The sequence below is a fragment of the Phallusia mammillata genome, chromosome 7 (genome assembly GCF_965637545.1).
Source record: "Phallusia mammillata chromosome 7, kaPhaMamm4.hap1.1, whole genome shotgun sequence".
In the NCBI taxonomy this organism is placed as follows: Eukaryota; Metazoa; Chordata; class Ascidiacea; order Phlebobranchia; family Ascidiidae; genus Phallusia; species Phallusia mammillata.
Genome location: NC_137258.1, coordinates 5,874,381 through 5,891,126, shown reverse-complemented (window position 1 = coordinate 5,891,126; position 16,746 = coordinate 5,874,381). Strand labels below are relative to the sequence as shown.

Genomic DNA, 16,746 nt, shown 5'->3' with positions numbered 1-16,746 from the left:
TAAGTGTTAACCAAAGCAGTTTGTTTATCGAAGTTATACTTTTTAAAGTCTTTATTTAGGTTAACGGTATACTTATTTTTTTGCTACTGGAAAAAGTGCAAACCTACAGAAATTTGCAATACATTTAACAGTTCTATGATAAGATGAATAAAGTGTTCATATATATAAACTTGCAACTTAAAATAGTAAAAAAAGTGGTTTGGTGGCCAGTTAAGTGCACCAATATAATGAAGAAACTGGTGGATGGGTGGGCTTTTAAAAGAACAAGCTGTTGATTTCAAAGTATTCTTACTGAAGAACAATTATCTAGTGTCCCATCGCACCAAACCTGTGTAAGAAGTTGCTGTTTGGCATGGCTCCTGGCTTGCAATACCAACAGGCATATAGACTGAGAAAAAAGTAAAACATAAATGCCAATGTTTTATTTTGCAACAATTTTGATTAAAACAGACACAAATAATGACATAAAATAGTAATGCATAACAAGATGGAAAGACAAATAACATTCATTGATTTACATGTAATTTTGTGACATTTAGAAGGCTGACACAGGATCTATTGGACTTCATGTAACTACTGTGTTTGAGTTTATGAAGCTTTAAAAAAACATGTCATACTGTGCAGTGTGTCTCTTAAGTTTTGACTTTTTTGATTTTATGGAATCACCAATTTTGAAAAATGCTAATAATTCTTGCATGTTATTTTATGCCCTTAATGAAATCATTTGGATTTTTTGTGATATCCTCACATAACATGTATTGTGGGAAGTATCAGCTGAAACTGAAATAAATGAAAAAAGTGCCACTTTGGATGCAAAATTTCCCACGAGACTTTTTGTGCTGTGCAGGCGAATAGATTCAAGAAGATTTAACAATTTTGTTGATATTGGTTGTTTTATGCATCAATGTTAGTTGTATTTGTTTATATTGCATTTTTTCTTGTGGTTGTGTTGCATATGACAGTACACATATTCAACATGGTATATAGACCTTAATTAATGCAATAAATATTTTTATCACTAAAAAGTGTGAAATATCTTTCAAAAAAATTAAAAAAAGAGGGAAAGATTGTGCAACACCTTTAAAGGTAGTACCAAAAGCTTTCAAAATTCAGTATGTGCTAAAAGCGTCAAAATGCAGTAAATAAACGATGACGTCACTATTACGTCATGACTTTTCTGACCTTGGAGGACCATGGTCAAACTATTTATTCCAATTTTAGATGAATATACATCACAACCTTTTTATCTTTCGGGACTTAAGTAGGCTACATGTATATCTACTGGAAAATTTACCCGCTAAAACCTAATTTAAACTCTATTTCATGTTCATCAGTTCCATTTAAACATTATAAGTTAAGCGTAGTTATATTTTTATTCAAAATTTTGCAGAAATTGCAAAATCAAACACCGCAAAAGTATCCAAATTAATCATTTTATAAATCGGCCCCATAAGGCGCAATGCAAAATTCGCGCTAATTTCGCCCCATTTTCATCCCCACAACTTGTGTTTTCTATGGCGTGCGACAACTTGTGTTTTCTATGGATTTTGCGGTAATCTACTCACATTGTTGTGTAAAATCTATTTTGCATTATACATCAAGATCCAAAATTGTTTAATTACAAACAATGTTTTGAACATTTCACTTCGCCTGTGGTTTAAAAAAGCTATTGACCCGTTTTCGCAGAAAATATTTATTTCATTTTAATAAATTCAATTTAAATCGTTTTTTCGAGCAATTGAATCTATTAGTCGATTCCTATGCAGGCTATACAATAAATGAAAAAAGATATGTCAGCCGCTGTAGCAGTAGGCTAATGTGCGTCTCCTAAAATGAACAGTTGTTTCCAATTTTCGGCGGAACAACGTTCTTTTCCAACTTGCGACAAAGTGCAAGGTATTTGCTTTTCATGTCATCCAGTTTGATGTAAGTCCCCTAAAAAGACACAATGGCGATTTATAGCACACATCTGAAAAAAAAGTTTGTGAAACACCAACAATAGTTAACTCACTTGTAAATGTCTTGTCCCACCATTTAGCTCGTAACCTTTTCTTGCATGAGCCATTCGTCTGTTATTGAATACGATAAGATCGCCAGGTTCCAATTTAAAACAGTACTGTTGAACAAACAAAGTTATTGCAGCAATTTTGTTTCGACACAAATTGTTTCTTAAAAAACATTTGAGTCGATTTAAACAACAACAATATTTACAGAGGTTCAAAAACAAAACATGTTTAATTTTGGCTGGCTTGTTCGATCTACTTGCCTGCATGGATTTCCTTCGAGTTATGTTGGAAAGAGTAGTATATGCTTTGTAGTATCTGTTGACATCTTTGTCCCGCACTTGTGGTGTAGAAAATGTTGTCGCATTCCAATTTACAGCAGCTACCTGCAGGTTCAAATTAACACGTTAACTATAGGCCTAACTTCTGTAAACTGTATGGTTCATTTAACTTTGACAACACTAAATTATATAGTGCTTGAAAGTATTTTGTTTTTATTTCTTATTATTGTGCAAAAACGTGCATTTGTCATGAAATCCAAAACCCTGGGGATAAAACCCTAGGACAAATAGAATTAACCAGTAGCCTATACACAATATTTGCACACAAAATATTTTTTCCGTGGTTTTCTGCTCAGGATTTTGAATTATGTTGAACAGTACAGAACAGTAGTCACCGGAAAACTGCGACTCTATGGGTCGATTTATGTTTAAACTACAAGTTATTTTGTCATAAAATAACCTTTCCGAAATAATCAAGTTGAATATGACATTTATGATGCTCAAAATATCTTCCTGCAGAGGGATCCTCAGTTAACCAACAACCGGGGACTTCCACCAGAGTTCTAAAATCCTCCGGGCTTTCAACGCGAAGAACCTCGACTGCTTCAAACATGTCTACGATGATTGATTCACCACCAGTCACACTCTTGTCAAACCTAATAAAATAACGCATAATTAAAAATGTGTTCGTGTTCGTTCGCAGAACTATATTAACAGTTAAGTTCTAAAATGTTGATTCTGGGAATCATTCCCTTATCTGTTTACCGTTGTTGTAACTATATCCACCTTTCATATTAGGCCTATAGCATAGTTTAAGAAGCCTTGTATAAATTTTAAATCTTTTTGTTTTGCCTTTTTAGACACTGAAAATGCTTGCATGAGCGAAACATATTTGTTCTTCACAATAAAGCCAACTGATTTCAGCCTTGAAACAAACGTTTCCAAACTTGCGAACAGTTAATTTTGCAAAGATATTATTTTAAGCCTGAAAAATTAGCAAGTAAATGAGATAGGTTTAGATCTCGGCATGGGGTCGTACTTTAGACGGGTTTGATTTTATGTTGTAGCACGCAAACCTCATAGTATGAAGTAATTGTATACCAGGAGCAATTTCACTGCTAACTTGATCTTGGTGGAGTGGTAACATCAGGTTGGTATAAGCCACATTTTCGCTGTCACGTACATAGATATCGTACATCTGGAAGATATCGCGCAAGGGTTTAAACTTTAAGCCGTCTCTTAAAAGAACCTATTGATATATGCACGTACCTTGCCGTAGGATGTGGGCTCGATGTAGGCAATTTTCTTGGCTATCTAAAAACGTTTATACAGACGATAAAATTTGACCATGCAGTTCGTCAATGTATAAACTTTAACTTACCTCTACCACTTTTCTTTCCTCTGTTGGAACGTTCTGTATGAGACATACACCAGCTTCAACGACATCCTTAAGCAATCTAAGACACCACATACAAAATATATCGTGAAACACAATCGAAAATGTGTAATTTTGGGTGCAAAGGTGATTAAGTTAAAATGTGCACAATGAAACCGTTTCGTCCCTAACCGAAGAATAACAAGGTTTAACTGTAGTAAAACGCACAAGAAGTGACTAAATGCCGAGGACTATGCCTTACTAAGTTGTCATGCCAACTCTCTAAAAGACTTTTTAAACATCAAAATAGACGGGTAGAACAAATCGAATATTATTTTCTGAAATAAATGTAATTAACATCCCTTAAACTGCATACCTGTAGAGTCCAATGTCTTCGTCGTCCAACAATGTTTTATACTGCATCTTACGTACATTTCGTTCCCCGTCATTGCTCGTGACGTAACGACTGATGACGTCACGTTTAGCTATCTTCGAGTCAAGGCAAGCATCGCAGTAACATTTGGATCGAAGCCAATTTGCTGGGTGGACTGTTTTATGTTCGGGCAGTATCTCGCCCTTGTATTCCGTTTGAAGCTTTTTACCTTCATTAAGAATATGTTTAAGAATACAGATGGTTCAAAAGTTGGATGATAACAAAAATGTTTTACCTTCACAGTCGACCGATGCAGATATTAAGCTTAAATCATCAGGAAACAGGGGTATGTTAATTGTGTAAACTCCAGGGATTGGGGAAACACATTGTTCGCAACGGCAGTTGAAACGAAGCCACTTTGCATGAAATCTGAGAAGTTGTTTGAGGAAAGAGTTCAGTTTATAATATAATACGGTGTAGCTGCAGCGCGTTCAGCCATTATCCACCAGTTGTGCCCGACAGTTTTGTGCGCTCCATAACGTTTTAACGTTGCGCAGCTATTTCCGACTTGGTGACTGTTTTAGCGCAACAGTGTAACTAGGTTGTCTTTCACCAAGCGAAATAACCTCAACTCAACTCAGTTACACAAACATACGATAATATAGATTATAGAACACCGAGCTGTTCCATTTTAGTCTGGTGTTTGTCGAAAACCAAAGTCGCAGGTATGCAATTAATGCCATTAAGTAACATATTTATCAAACGCAGCTAAAAACTATGTTTAGTAGCTCGAACACGATTTTACAACTACGTGCACGTTACATGTAAGGCAATTTACAAACATTACAGGAACCTGTTCGTTTCCGCTACGGATTCATAGATAAAACAACGTTTCAAATTAAAAACAAAACCTGCCAACCTGCCTGTATGTCCGTCCTTCCAAAGGACCTCACATGTATCTTTATCCAGACCGACTTGTATCGTTTGAATTGTTGCCATTTCTTTGCAGCTACTCTACCACTTGTTGTTATGGGCGACTGGCATGCAGCGTTATGCTCGCGAGCTCGTGCAGGAAGTTGGCAGGATATCACTTCTTCTTGTTTGTAAGTGTCTCTTATTGTTTGATGCTAGTCTGCTATATACCAGTAACACGAGAACAATTAATGTCAACCAAAGAATGTTGCAATTTGTTTGCTTGTGTCACAAACTGTCACAATTTGCCTGCCTACTTTTGTGTATATTCCTTTTAACACATATAGGGCAAAACAACGTTGAACCAAAATAATCGCTTAAAGCTAAAACTAATTAAGAAGAAATGTTACCCTCCTTCATGATGACTGTTAAAATATCGCTACCGACCAATAAACAAGTTCTGTATCTAAGCAAGCAAGCATACATAACATTTTCTTTTGCAAATATTTGTTGGATATGCATACTGTTTATTATCGAACACCCGTGCTCAACACCTTTAGATAAGCGAATGCTAGCAACTCTATTACGCTGAATTTTCACTTTTTACCCAGAAAAGGTTATCAAGCGAACAAACCATATTTTTCTCACTAGTAAACCGGAAGTAAATCTGTTTCATGTTGTGCTGCTGGGACTGTGGAACACAACCAGTTGGAGACAGGCACTTTAAAGATTTATTTGAAGCCTTACTATGACAATTCACATCGCAAAAAAAACGAAAATGCTTTTTAATTAAAAAAGCATTTGGAAGGCGATACGATAAGCGCAACACTATAAACCCTGAGCGGTTCGGACGTAAACTATCAAAACATAAACAGAGAAACTCCTTGCCCTGTGGCCAAATCATTGTTGACGTATTGGGGTAAACAAACTGGGCGACTTCAACAATCAATCTCGTTTATGTGGCTTCTAAAAAGAGCAGTTGTTTCCAATCTTCGGTGGCTCGACGTTTTTTCCCAACTTGTGGCAAAGAACAACGTATTTGCTTTTCAGATCATCAAGTTTAAGATAAGTGCCCTGTTACAAATCAAGGTACATTAAATGCGAACAGTTTTTTACAGTTAAATACAGATATTATTACTTGGAGATGTCTCTGTCCGCCGTTCAGTTCAAAGGCCCCTCTGGCATGTAGCATCCGCCTGTTATTAAATGCTATAAGATCGCCTGGTTTCATCGTAAACCGGTACTGCAAAAAATTGTTGTAATGTTTCGGCTGTTTTGTGTGTGCCACAAGTCCAAACATATATTATATAAAAAAGAAAGGATAACCTCTCGTATAACGTTAAACAGCCACGGGTGATAAGACACCGAATGTAAAACGAGACGACAGTAATTGGTGGACTGGTTACGTTACTGAGTCTGAAGTCGACAATCTCATTAATATAGCATCTTCGTGTTTCGGTCAAAGAGAAATGGAAGAATTAGTTAAAACAAACTTATACTGCACGCTTTCTTTATTGTGACAAAGCAGTCCCCATAAATGTTAACAATCATCAGTAACAAAACGACACATATAAGATAACCTATGTGCACATTCAAGAGTCATCAACCTGCATTGATTTCCTGTTGATAATGTTGGAAAATGCTGTATAGGCTTTGTAGAGCCTGTCCACGTCTCTGTTTCGAACTTGGAGTGTGGAAAACGTTGCTTGATTCCAATTGACGGCAACCACCTACGATCACATTAAAGAGTTGCTTCAACTTTCTGCTAAGTAAGCTTAAAACATGCACTTCTGATCTGAAGTGAGATTAAATTGCCTTCCGATGCAACAGTTTCTACAAAAGCAATGCATAACAACAAAACCTTGGACCATTTTTATCCTTAACCTTTCCAAAGTAGTCAAGTTGAATATGACATTTATGATGCTCAAAATATCTTCCTGCTGAGAAATCCTCAGTTAACCAACAACCGGGGACTTCCACCAGAGTTTTAAAATCCTCAGGACTTTCAACGCGAAGAACCTCGACTGCTTCAAACATGTCTACGATGACTGATTCACCACCAGTAACGCACTTATCAAACCTGCATAAAAGTTCGCAGGAATGGTAGTTGAATGTACACATCATCTGGCACAGTGGTCAGCAACCGCCTGTCCACGGCCCGGTGCCGGTCCCTGAGGGTTTCGGTACTGGGCCTTATAATTTTACAGGTTTAAATTAAACACAATTCTGGCATATGAAAAAAACGTAAATTCATATTGACATTACATGATGCCAGTTATCGTATACGTTCAGTTGTTTATTAAGGTCCTAGATTTTCTCACTTAATTGCGTGCAGCATTTGTATACCGGGTGCTGCTTCGTAATGGACTTGGTCTTGGTGTAAGGGGAGTTTCAAGTTGGTGTAAGCGACGTTCTCGGAATCTCGTGCAAATACTTCAAAAATCTAAAAAATACTGATAATGTAAATTATGAATTTGGTTAATTTATTAAACGTACCTCGCCGTAAGTTGTCGACTCAATACAGGCGATCTTTTTGCCAATCTATAGAAGTATAAACCGTAATTAGTTTTTCGGTTGTGTTGAAAAAAAGTGTTATAGCTTGAACGACTGCCAATGCATTTAGTGTTACCAGGTAAAACTGTATTAAACCGCCCAAGCCTTATCACAATCATTATCAAATCGCTCCCATGAAGTGATTTTCAAAGAGGTCCAAAACATACCCAATTTGACTCAAAAAAACTGAACTTTCAATCAACTTTGAAACGTGTTACTGTCAGAGTTGTGTAAAATTGTTCGTAACCCAGAGAGTCAACTAACATGTCCAAAATCAGACCAATTTGTGCGTGAAAATCTCTCAATACAACTACATGTATTCACAATCATACCTTTACAACCATGCCTTCCTCTCTTGGGACATTCTGCAAAACACAGAGTCCAGCTTCAACCATATCTTTCGTCATTCTACATCAACAAACACAAAATAAAATACAAAGTCAAAACCTTAAAATAACATCCCAGGTCACACCTATAAAGTCCACGGTCAGGATCGTCCAACAATTCCTGGTATTGCATTTTTCGGACCTTTCGTTGCCCATTGTTGCTCGTAAAGTAACGGCTGATGACGTCACGCCTTTCTATCTTCGATTCGAGGCAAGAATCACAGTAGCACTTGGCACGCAGCCATTTAGCTGAATGAACTGCTTCGTGATCAGGCAGTATCTCGCCCTCGAATTTTGATCTAAGTTCCTCACCTTTTCACAAGACACCTCATTTGCCGAAACGTTTGAAATATAAAGCATGTCGCTTTTTACGTCTATTTGGGCCATTATTTTCACCATTAAACCTATATTTTGTCAGTAGTTTCCAACAAGCGTGGCCCGGCACATTTGTATATTTCAAGGGTGCCACCAATCATTCTTGGCAATTATCACTTTTGTAATCATTGTTAAGATAATATCTGGCGACGTTTCATTGTGATTCGTCTATCTTAAAAACCCAAATTAGCTATTTTATCCATCATGTCTAAATACAGCATCCTGTGAAAACAGTCTGGGGCATGATTAATAGCTAATAAAGTTGTGCTGTAAAAACTAAACGGGATTTGTTTATGGGAGTGTCCTGGGTTCCAACGCAGCAAGAAATGTTAAAAAAACGTTAGTAAAACAGCATGGTTTAAGCTGGTAAAATGTACGTCACATCGAATGCAGTTATTTACCATTATCGGAAACATATGCACCAGCAATGCACAAAACTGATGGAAATGACGGGATGTCGATTCGTGAAACGCCCGGAAATGGTGTGATGCATATTCCGCACTGACAGTTGAAACGAAGCCACTTTGCATGCAAACTAAAACGATTTGAAATAACGCTGCCTTTATGAACTGTGTCTGTTTTTCAAAAATACTTTAAAAGAAAAACATTTATGTACTTTATCAGAAATACGTTACTGTTTTCGTTACCAGAAATACGATAGTCATTTCGAATTTTATTTTCATTCTAAAGCTTGTTTTTTAGACCCAGGCTTTTAACAATATTTATTTTGTAGAAGCTAAACGTTTTCAGAGCATTCTAAAGCACAAAAAAACCTTTTCGTGATGATGTAACAACTTCTAAAAAGTAATTACCTGCTTAAATGGCCGTCATTCCAAACCAGTTCACAAGTATTTTTGTCAAGACTGACCACAATGCTACGAATAGTGACCATTATACTTACTGACTTTATCCAGCGGCTGTTATTTTTTCACTCTAAGCAGTTTCAGCGGAGTGCAAGCTATCGCTGTCCCCGATTAATTTTTCTGCTGTCTTTTTTCCGTTTGCAACAAAAAAATAAACACCAGACCCAACGCTGATACGAAGTGATGTGTGTTTGCACTGCACAGCACGCAAGAGGTTTAACTTCGTTGCGCCAATTGTTTACTATTCATTCACACATTGTTGGAGCTCATAAACAAAAAAGAGGAGAGTGGCGTTCTGGCTCACTTAGGCCAGAGCCACTATATTGACGTGCCTGGACACTCCTGCTCTAACCAATCAGACCCGTCTGCCGCGTCACGGTCCAGTTGTGTTACTTAACGCATCAACAATTTTCCATTTCAAGGGTGTGTTTCGGCAGGAGACAGAGGAAGAAAAATGTCAACAAATCTCGTTTGGAGAAATATTTTAGCTTTTTTTGACTAAATTTTCACAATTTTATTAAAAATGTAGTGGTTTAGTGCTTATTATCCAATAAATAAGCTGCAATTGACTGTACAGTATGCACATTGCAGATACACTGGGAAAACGTATCACTTACGAGTTGTATCAAATAGTTCATGTGCAATATCAAGACTTTACGTCTGTTTCTTCGTTTCTTTAACAAAATGGCTTTTTCCTTCACACAAGACGATAAGGTGCATCATTGCCTCATGGTGTATTGGTTTACGCCTAATTTGGGCAAACTGTGCCTATATAGCCAGCTGTATATGCTGCCAGCCTACATGTTTTTGTTACTGTTTAGCTAAAATGATAGTGTGTTATTGCCACACACATGGTATAATTTTGCCACACACATGGTATAATTTTGCCACACACATGGCCCTGGTTTATACTTCTCTTCTTAAACATTGCTATGTAGCGGCCTCTCTCACTACCGTTATCGTGTGCCTTCATACTACAGCGAACCGGACAGATTGCCTTCTTTCTCTGACTCTCGTCTTATGCGGCGTATTCGCTCATTGTGTTATTCTATTACGATGTACCTCGAATAAACACCTCGCCACATTTGGTGACCCCAAGCGTGCAAAAACGGTATTTTTGCATTATGACAGAAGCCACAAACTCAGAGAACGCTGTAGCAGTAAAGTTACCCACGTTTTGGAGAGCTCAGCCACGAGTTTGGTTTCAGCAAGCGGAGGCACAGTTCGCTCTAAAAAGCATTGCAGGAGATGTAACGAAGTACTATTATGTAGTTTCGGCTCTGGATCAGGACACAGCAAACCGTCTTATCGACCTGCTAGAAAACCCGCCAGACGCAGACAAATACGAGACTATCGCCGCACACGGCTGAGCGGAGAGGAAATTAGCGAATCACGGCTCTTGGCCCGCAAAGCTGATGCGATATGGTCAGGTAATCAGACGCCTACGGAACCCGCACTGTCCAACGTTCGGCGCAATGGGTTTTCTCCCGACCAGCATAAAAAACGAGGTAGGAAGTCTCGATCAGCTTCACCACAGGCGATGCCTGACTCAAAGTCCCTCTGCTTTTATCATCGTCGTTTTGGTTAAGTGTCGTCACCCTTGTGCACTCGCACAGTAGGGAAACGAGGAAGCCGGCCATCCCTAACTGCCACGATGGCCGGCGCAATTGGCAACCTTTTCTTTGTCTGGGATAGCTCAGCAGGTCGGAATTTTCTTGTTGATAGTGGCGCAGAGATAAGCGTCATACCTCCCACGGGATTAGAGCGCCGCACCAATCCTCCCGGCAAAACCCTCGTTGCTGCTAATGGCAACCATATCCCGACGTACGGTGCACGTCTGGTATCCATGCATTTACCTTCCGGCAAATTTCAATGGAAATTTGTCCTTGCCGAAGTTTCTCGACCGCTGCTCGGTGCCGACTTTCTGAGGGCACATTCCCTTTTAGTTGACCTCAAGCACCGACGCCTCATCAATGCCGAAACTTTCTCCAGCGTCGCACTTGGCAAGGCCTTCCTATCAGCGCCGAACCTTAATGCTATTTCCTCGGGCACGTCTGTCTATGCTCGACTATTGGCCGAGTTCCCAGGAATAACAACTCCCCACTTTTCACAGTCGCTTCCCAAGCATGGAGTTCAGCATTTCATTCCCACTAACGGCCCACCAGTGCACTCTCGCGCTCGTCGTCTCCCTCCCGAGAAACTCAGCCTCGCTAAAAAGGAATTTCACAACATGCTGCAACTGGGCATTATTCGACGTTCTTCCAGTCCATGGGCCTCGCCACTGCACATTGTTCCAAAGTCTTCCGGTGGGTGGCGCCCCTGCGGCGATTACCGGCGTCTTAACGCAGCTACCCAGCCTGATCGTTACGCAATTCCTCACATTCTTTTCAGACTTTTCGGCTCGGTTGGCAGGATCTAGCGTTTTTTCCAAAATTGACCTTGTTCGCGGCTACCACCAGGTTCCTGTGGCACCTGATGACATCGCGAAAACCGCGGTCATTACCCCTTTTGGCCTTTTTGAATTCCTTCGCATGACATTCGGCCTTAAAAACGCGGCACAGGCATTCCAGCGAATGATGGATACGGCATGTCAATCTTTAGACTTTGTGTTCGTCTATCTTGATGACATCCTCGTCGCCAGCAAGTCTCTTTCCGAGCACTACGACCATTTAAATAAAGCGTCTTTTCAAACAGCTTTCCGACCATGGCCTTGTCATCAACCTGGGAAAGTGCAAGTTTGGCGATTCCCACATTGATTTTCTGGGGCATCGCGTTGACAGTACCGGCGCCCGCCCTCTTCCCAACAAAGTCGAGGCTATTCAAAGTTTTCCGCGCCCCACCACTGTCAAAGGCCTTCAGGAGTTTGCGGGTATGGTAAACTTTTACCACCGTTTCATTCCTGGCGCTGCACGCATTATGACTCCTATTTATGAGGCACTCAAGAGCAATCTTACAACGTTGCTTTGGAGTGACAGCTTAGATTTGGCTTTCTCGGAGGCAAAAACCGCCCTAGCTAACGCCACGCTGTTGCACCATCCCTTGCCTGATGCACCGACTGCTGTGACTAGCGATGCATCACGGCATTCCATCGGGGCTGTTCTCCAGCAATTTATCAATAATGCCTGGCGACCATTAGAGGTTGAAGTAAACCAGCAACTAAACAAAATAAGCCAATGGATGTCTTCAAACAAGCTTACCATTAATAATTTAAAAACTAATTTTATAATTTTCCCTCAAAAATCAATCTCACAAAAATGCTTTAGCGTAAGCTGTGGTCAACAGAAACTAAACCAAGTGTCCCATACTAAATACCTCGGAATGATCATAGATGACAAACTCTCTTGGAAACAACATGTTGCATACCTTGCAACAAAGCTAGCCTCCGGGTCAGGTATGCTATTTACGCTTAAAAAATATTTGCCATCAGCTTCATTAAAGCCTGTTTATACAGCTCTTGTCGCAAGTCATTTGACTTATGGCATTCTGAGCTGGGGCACGGCTACATCCCAAACTCTACATCATCTAAATGTTCTTCACAATAAGGCTGTCCGAAATTTAGCAAACGTATCATACAGAGAAAACCTAAATCATGTATATTCGAAAAGTCAAATTCTTAAAATTCCTGACATGTACAATTTTGAACTAGGAAAATTTATGTTCAAAGTTCACAATAAGCTTCTGCCTCCTGTCTACACCTCTGCCTATACTTACATTAGTTCAATTCATAATCATATAACACGTCAGTCTGCCACTAACCACTTTTTCATCAAACGTATGTCCTCAATGGCGACATTTTATTCGATAACTGTAACCTCTCTGACTGTGAAGCACTAGAAAATGTGCAACACTAATCGGCTAAACTAATTTTAGGGTGTATGAGGACCACTTCGTATGATAAAATATTACAAGACCTTGGATTGACACCCCTCCGTGTTCGTCGCAACGTTCACTCTCTCGTTCAATTTCACAAAGTTCTAAATCGCATAGGACCTTCATATTTACAAAGCTGCATTCCTGAATACGTTAAAAACTTAATTAAATATGACTTGCGTAACCCCCTCAAAATACATCCCATTGCGTGCCGCAGAAATACCAAATATAACTCATTTTTTCCCAAAACTATCCGCTTATGGAATGAACTTCCAAAAGAAATCCGATTGATAAAATCTGTTTCAGTTTTTAAAAATAAAGTTAAAAAACTTTTCTTTTTACGTATCCAGTCAGAACCTTACATCTGCATGGTTCTTGTCCTAAGACAACTGCCCTTCATTGCATGCTTCGACTTAACCATAGCCCACTCAATATCAATCCCAGGCACTTTCGCCCTTGTGCATGTCAGGCCGTAGAAACCACGCAACATTTGTTTCTCAATTGTCCACTATTGATTCGTCCTCGCACAATTTTGTTTTCTACTGTTTCGAATATTCTGACAGAAAACGCTAAGTTTAACGCTTCATTTCTTTCCAATCTTTCTCCTGGTGCAATTATTCGTTTCATGCTATTTGGTCATCCTGATTTAACAGACGCCCACACACTGTCATTATTCCATGCCGTTCACAAATATCTGCATGCGTGTAATAGATTTTGATTTCTGCTGCCGATTTATTGACATTTTAACCTCTTTCGTTCGCTTTTCCTCTTTTGTTTACTATTATTATCGACTACCCTTTATCTGAAAATACGTTTATTTCTCGTATGGTGACACGACAAAGGACAGTTTTCAGTTTCCGGACTGTCGTCTGATTGTCGTAAAATAAAAAATAAATAAATAAAAAATATGTCCTCAACAAAATCCCAGGCAGCATCTATTTACCAAGGCCCAAAATTATGGAATTCCATTCCTCATTATATAAAAAACAACCCTCTTCGTTTGTTTAGCAAATTATACAAAAAAAGCCTTTTGGATATGTATTTGACCTGGTAAGTTTTTACATGTGTGCCATACTTCTTATCCGCATTATTTTTCACGTTACTTTCCATTGCTGTGTACCTTGCGCTTGTATTCCTCCCGCCAGTTCCCTAGCAACCACGTGTAATGTATGATAACATTTACAGGACCAATACAGTACATCATTTGCATTATTGTAAACTGCGCACACTGCTCTAGTTTTAATTATTAAATGACTCCTGCTGTGTGACTATCTTTTTTTCCTTTTTGCCTATTTATCATTATTTCTGTACACGGGTGGCTGACTCGATGACCTATATGGTCCCTTCGCCATCCACCAGTTGCTTGCCTATTATATTTTATTTGCATGCAATAACCGCGTACGCAACCGACAATAAAATGATGATGATGATGATTGGCATTTTTTAGCAAACGCCTGCGACCACCGGAGCTCAAATACAGCGCTTTTGGCAGGGAACTGCTCGCCCTGCATCTCGACATTCGTCATTTTCGCTATGTTTTGGAAGGTCGCGTGTTTACCGCCTATACCGATCACAAGCCTCTGACCTTTGCTTTCACCAAAGTGTCCGCTCCGCGGTCAGCACGCCAACAACGTCATTTAACCGCCATTTCTGAGTTTACCACAGATGTGCACCACATCGAAGGCAAACAAAACCACGTGGCCGACGCGCTCTCCCGCGGTTCCATTGATGCTGTTCGACTCCCACTTGACTTGGATTATTCGGCACTGGCAGCTGCGCAGGTCGCGCCGGAGGTTCAAGCATATCGTACCGCTGTCACTAACCTTAAACTAGAGGACATACAAATTGATCCATCTGGAACTACAATCCTTTGTGACGTTTCCTCTGGATCGCCTCGTCCAATTGTCCCAACCTCATGGCAACGTAAAGTTTTTGACATTATACACGGTCTTTCGCACCCATTCATACGGTCAACACGCAAACTTGTCGCTTCAAAGTTTGTTTGGCACGGCTTAAAACTCCAAGTTGGCCTTTGGGCAAAACAGTGTGTCCGCTGTCAGAAGGCAAAAGTCCAACGCCACGTCCGTGCGCCTCTAGCAAGCTACCCGCCCTGCTATGCACGCTTTCAGCATCTCAACGTCGACATTGTTGGACCGCTTGCACCTTCGCAGGGTAACAGATACCTCCTTACCTTGGTCGACCGTTTTACTCGTTGGCCAGAAGCAATTCCTATGCCTGATTCTACCACCATAACGTGTGCACGCGCATTTGCTTTCCATTGGGTATCCCGTTTTGGGGTTCCTGCTGACATATCATCAGATCGCGGCCCCCAGTTTACCTCCGATCTATGGACGGTTTTCACCCAGCTTCTTGGTATTCAACTGCACCGCACAACCTTATTCCATCCACAAGCTAATGGCCTGGCGGAACGATTTAATCGCCACATGAAAAGTGCACTCATGGCACGTCTAACGGGCCCCAATTGGGTCGACGAACTACCATGGGTTATGCTTGGAATCCGCACAGCTCCAAAGGAAGACCTGCAGGCTTCATCAGCCGAACTTGTTTACGGCTCTGCCATCACCATTCCAGGCGATTTTTTCCGCCAAGAACATCACGAGCCTTCACCCCAAACGGTTCTTCCATCGTTAAAGGCTACGGTGCGTCAACTTGTACCGACTCCAATGTCACGCCACGGCCCTATCCGCACAACGGTCCCTGCAGCATTGGCCTCCACTCCGTACGTTTTCGTACGGAAAGAAGGCCACAGACCCCCGCTTACACCACCTTACGATGGCCCTTTTCGCGTCATTGATCGAGGCAGCAAAGGGTTTCACGCTTGCCATCGGCGAAAGCAACCAGCTCGTTTCCATCGACCGTCTTAAGCCAGCGCATGTCGACCTTACGCAGCCGGTACAAGTGGCCCAACCCCCACGCCGTGGTCGCCCTCCCAATTCCGCGCACCAACCAACGACGACACAACCGATGCCGTCCGAGAAGGAATCGCATACTTCAGCACCGCCCGATCCGGTTCCACCCGAACCCGTTCCTGCCCTGGCGGATCCACCAGGTCATCAGCCAGAAACTTTACCTTCGGGTCAACACACGCGAACGCGTCAAATTCGCACTCCGTCGCGTTTTATGTGTTAATTTTATTATGTCCGTTTCTGGAGGGGGGTCATGTAGCGGCCTCTCTCACTACCGTTATCGTGTGCCTTCATACTACAGCGAACCGGACGGTTGCCTTCTTTCTCTGACTCTCGCCTTATGCGACGTATTCGCTCATTGTGTTATTCTATTACGATGTACCTCGAATAAACACCTCGCTACAGCTATATTTATTTTTAAATGTTCCTTTAGCTTTAGGTCACAAGAAAAAAAAAATTTGCATTTTTTAATGTGTCACCTTGATAATTAATCCTGGTAAATTGATTTTGGGAATCATTCCCTGTTCTATTGCCATTGTTGCAACGATTTCCACCTGCCATTGTTGCAACGATTTCATATGAAGATGCTTATTTTAGCGAAATATATTTGTTTTTTAAAAACTGACAACTGATTTTAACCTGGAAATAAAGATTTCCCAAAACGTGTAAAATCACCTTGATAATATAAGCAAGAACTGAATATAAATGCGTCACTGTTTTTTGTAAACATTTTGTGTTGTTACAATTTATGGTCTGCAAGTCAAGATTGAATGGTTTTATAATCCAGTTGTGTTTGATGATGAACAAAATGATTTCACACATTTTTAC

The 16,746-nt window shown here is 40.4% G+C and overlaps 2 protein-coding genes and 1 pseudogene across 2 annotated transcripts; 1 reads left to right on the top strand and 2 right to left on the bottom strand.

Annotated features, from left to right (window-relative positions):
• Positions 1-400: 400 nt before the first annotated feature.
• LOC145238808 (gamma-butyrobetaine dioxygenase-like) lies at positions 401-5,587 on the bottom strand. Its single transcript, XM_080102078.1, has 10 exons — positions 4,952-5,587; positions 4,328-4,461; positions 4,036-4,261; positions 3,666-3,741; positions 3,554-3,598; positions 3,361-3,482; positions 2,745-2,940; positions 2,267-2,389; positions 2,012-2,116; positions 401-1,935 (listed from the first exon to the last, which is right to left on the bottom strand). Exons 1-10 carry the CDS (start codon positions 5,029-5,031, stop codon positions 1,828-1,830), a joined length of 1,215 nt encoding a protein of 404 aa, XP_079958204.1. The 5' UTR covers positions 5,032-5,587; the 3' UTR covers positions 401-1,827.
• A 70-nt stretch (positions 5,588-5,657) lies between these two features.
• LOC145238809 (gamma-butyrobetaine dioxygenase-like) lies at positions 5,658-9,254 on the bottom strand. The gene is made up of 10 exons (XM_080102079.1): positions 9,071-9,254; positions 8,660-8,793; positions 7,970-8,195; positions 7,830-7,905; positions 7,441-7,485; positions 7,266-7,387; positions 6,829-7,024; positions 6,552-6,674; positions 6,083-6,187; positions 5,658-6,018 (listed from the first exon to the last, which is right to left on the bottom strand). Exons 1-10 carry the CDS (start codon positions 9,148-9,150, stop codon positions 5,911-5,913), a joined length of 1,215 nt encoding a protein of 404 aa, XP_079958205.1. The 5' UTR covers positions 9,151-9,254; the 3' UTR covers positions 5,658-5,910.
• Positions 9,255-10,245: 991 nt separating this feature from the next.
• Positions 10,246-13,783, top strand: LOC145238811 (uncharacterized; annotated as a pseudogene).
• Positions 13,784-16,746: the final 2,963 nt, after the last annotated feature.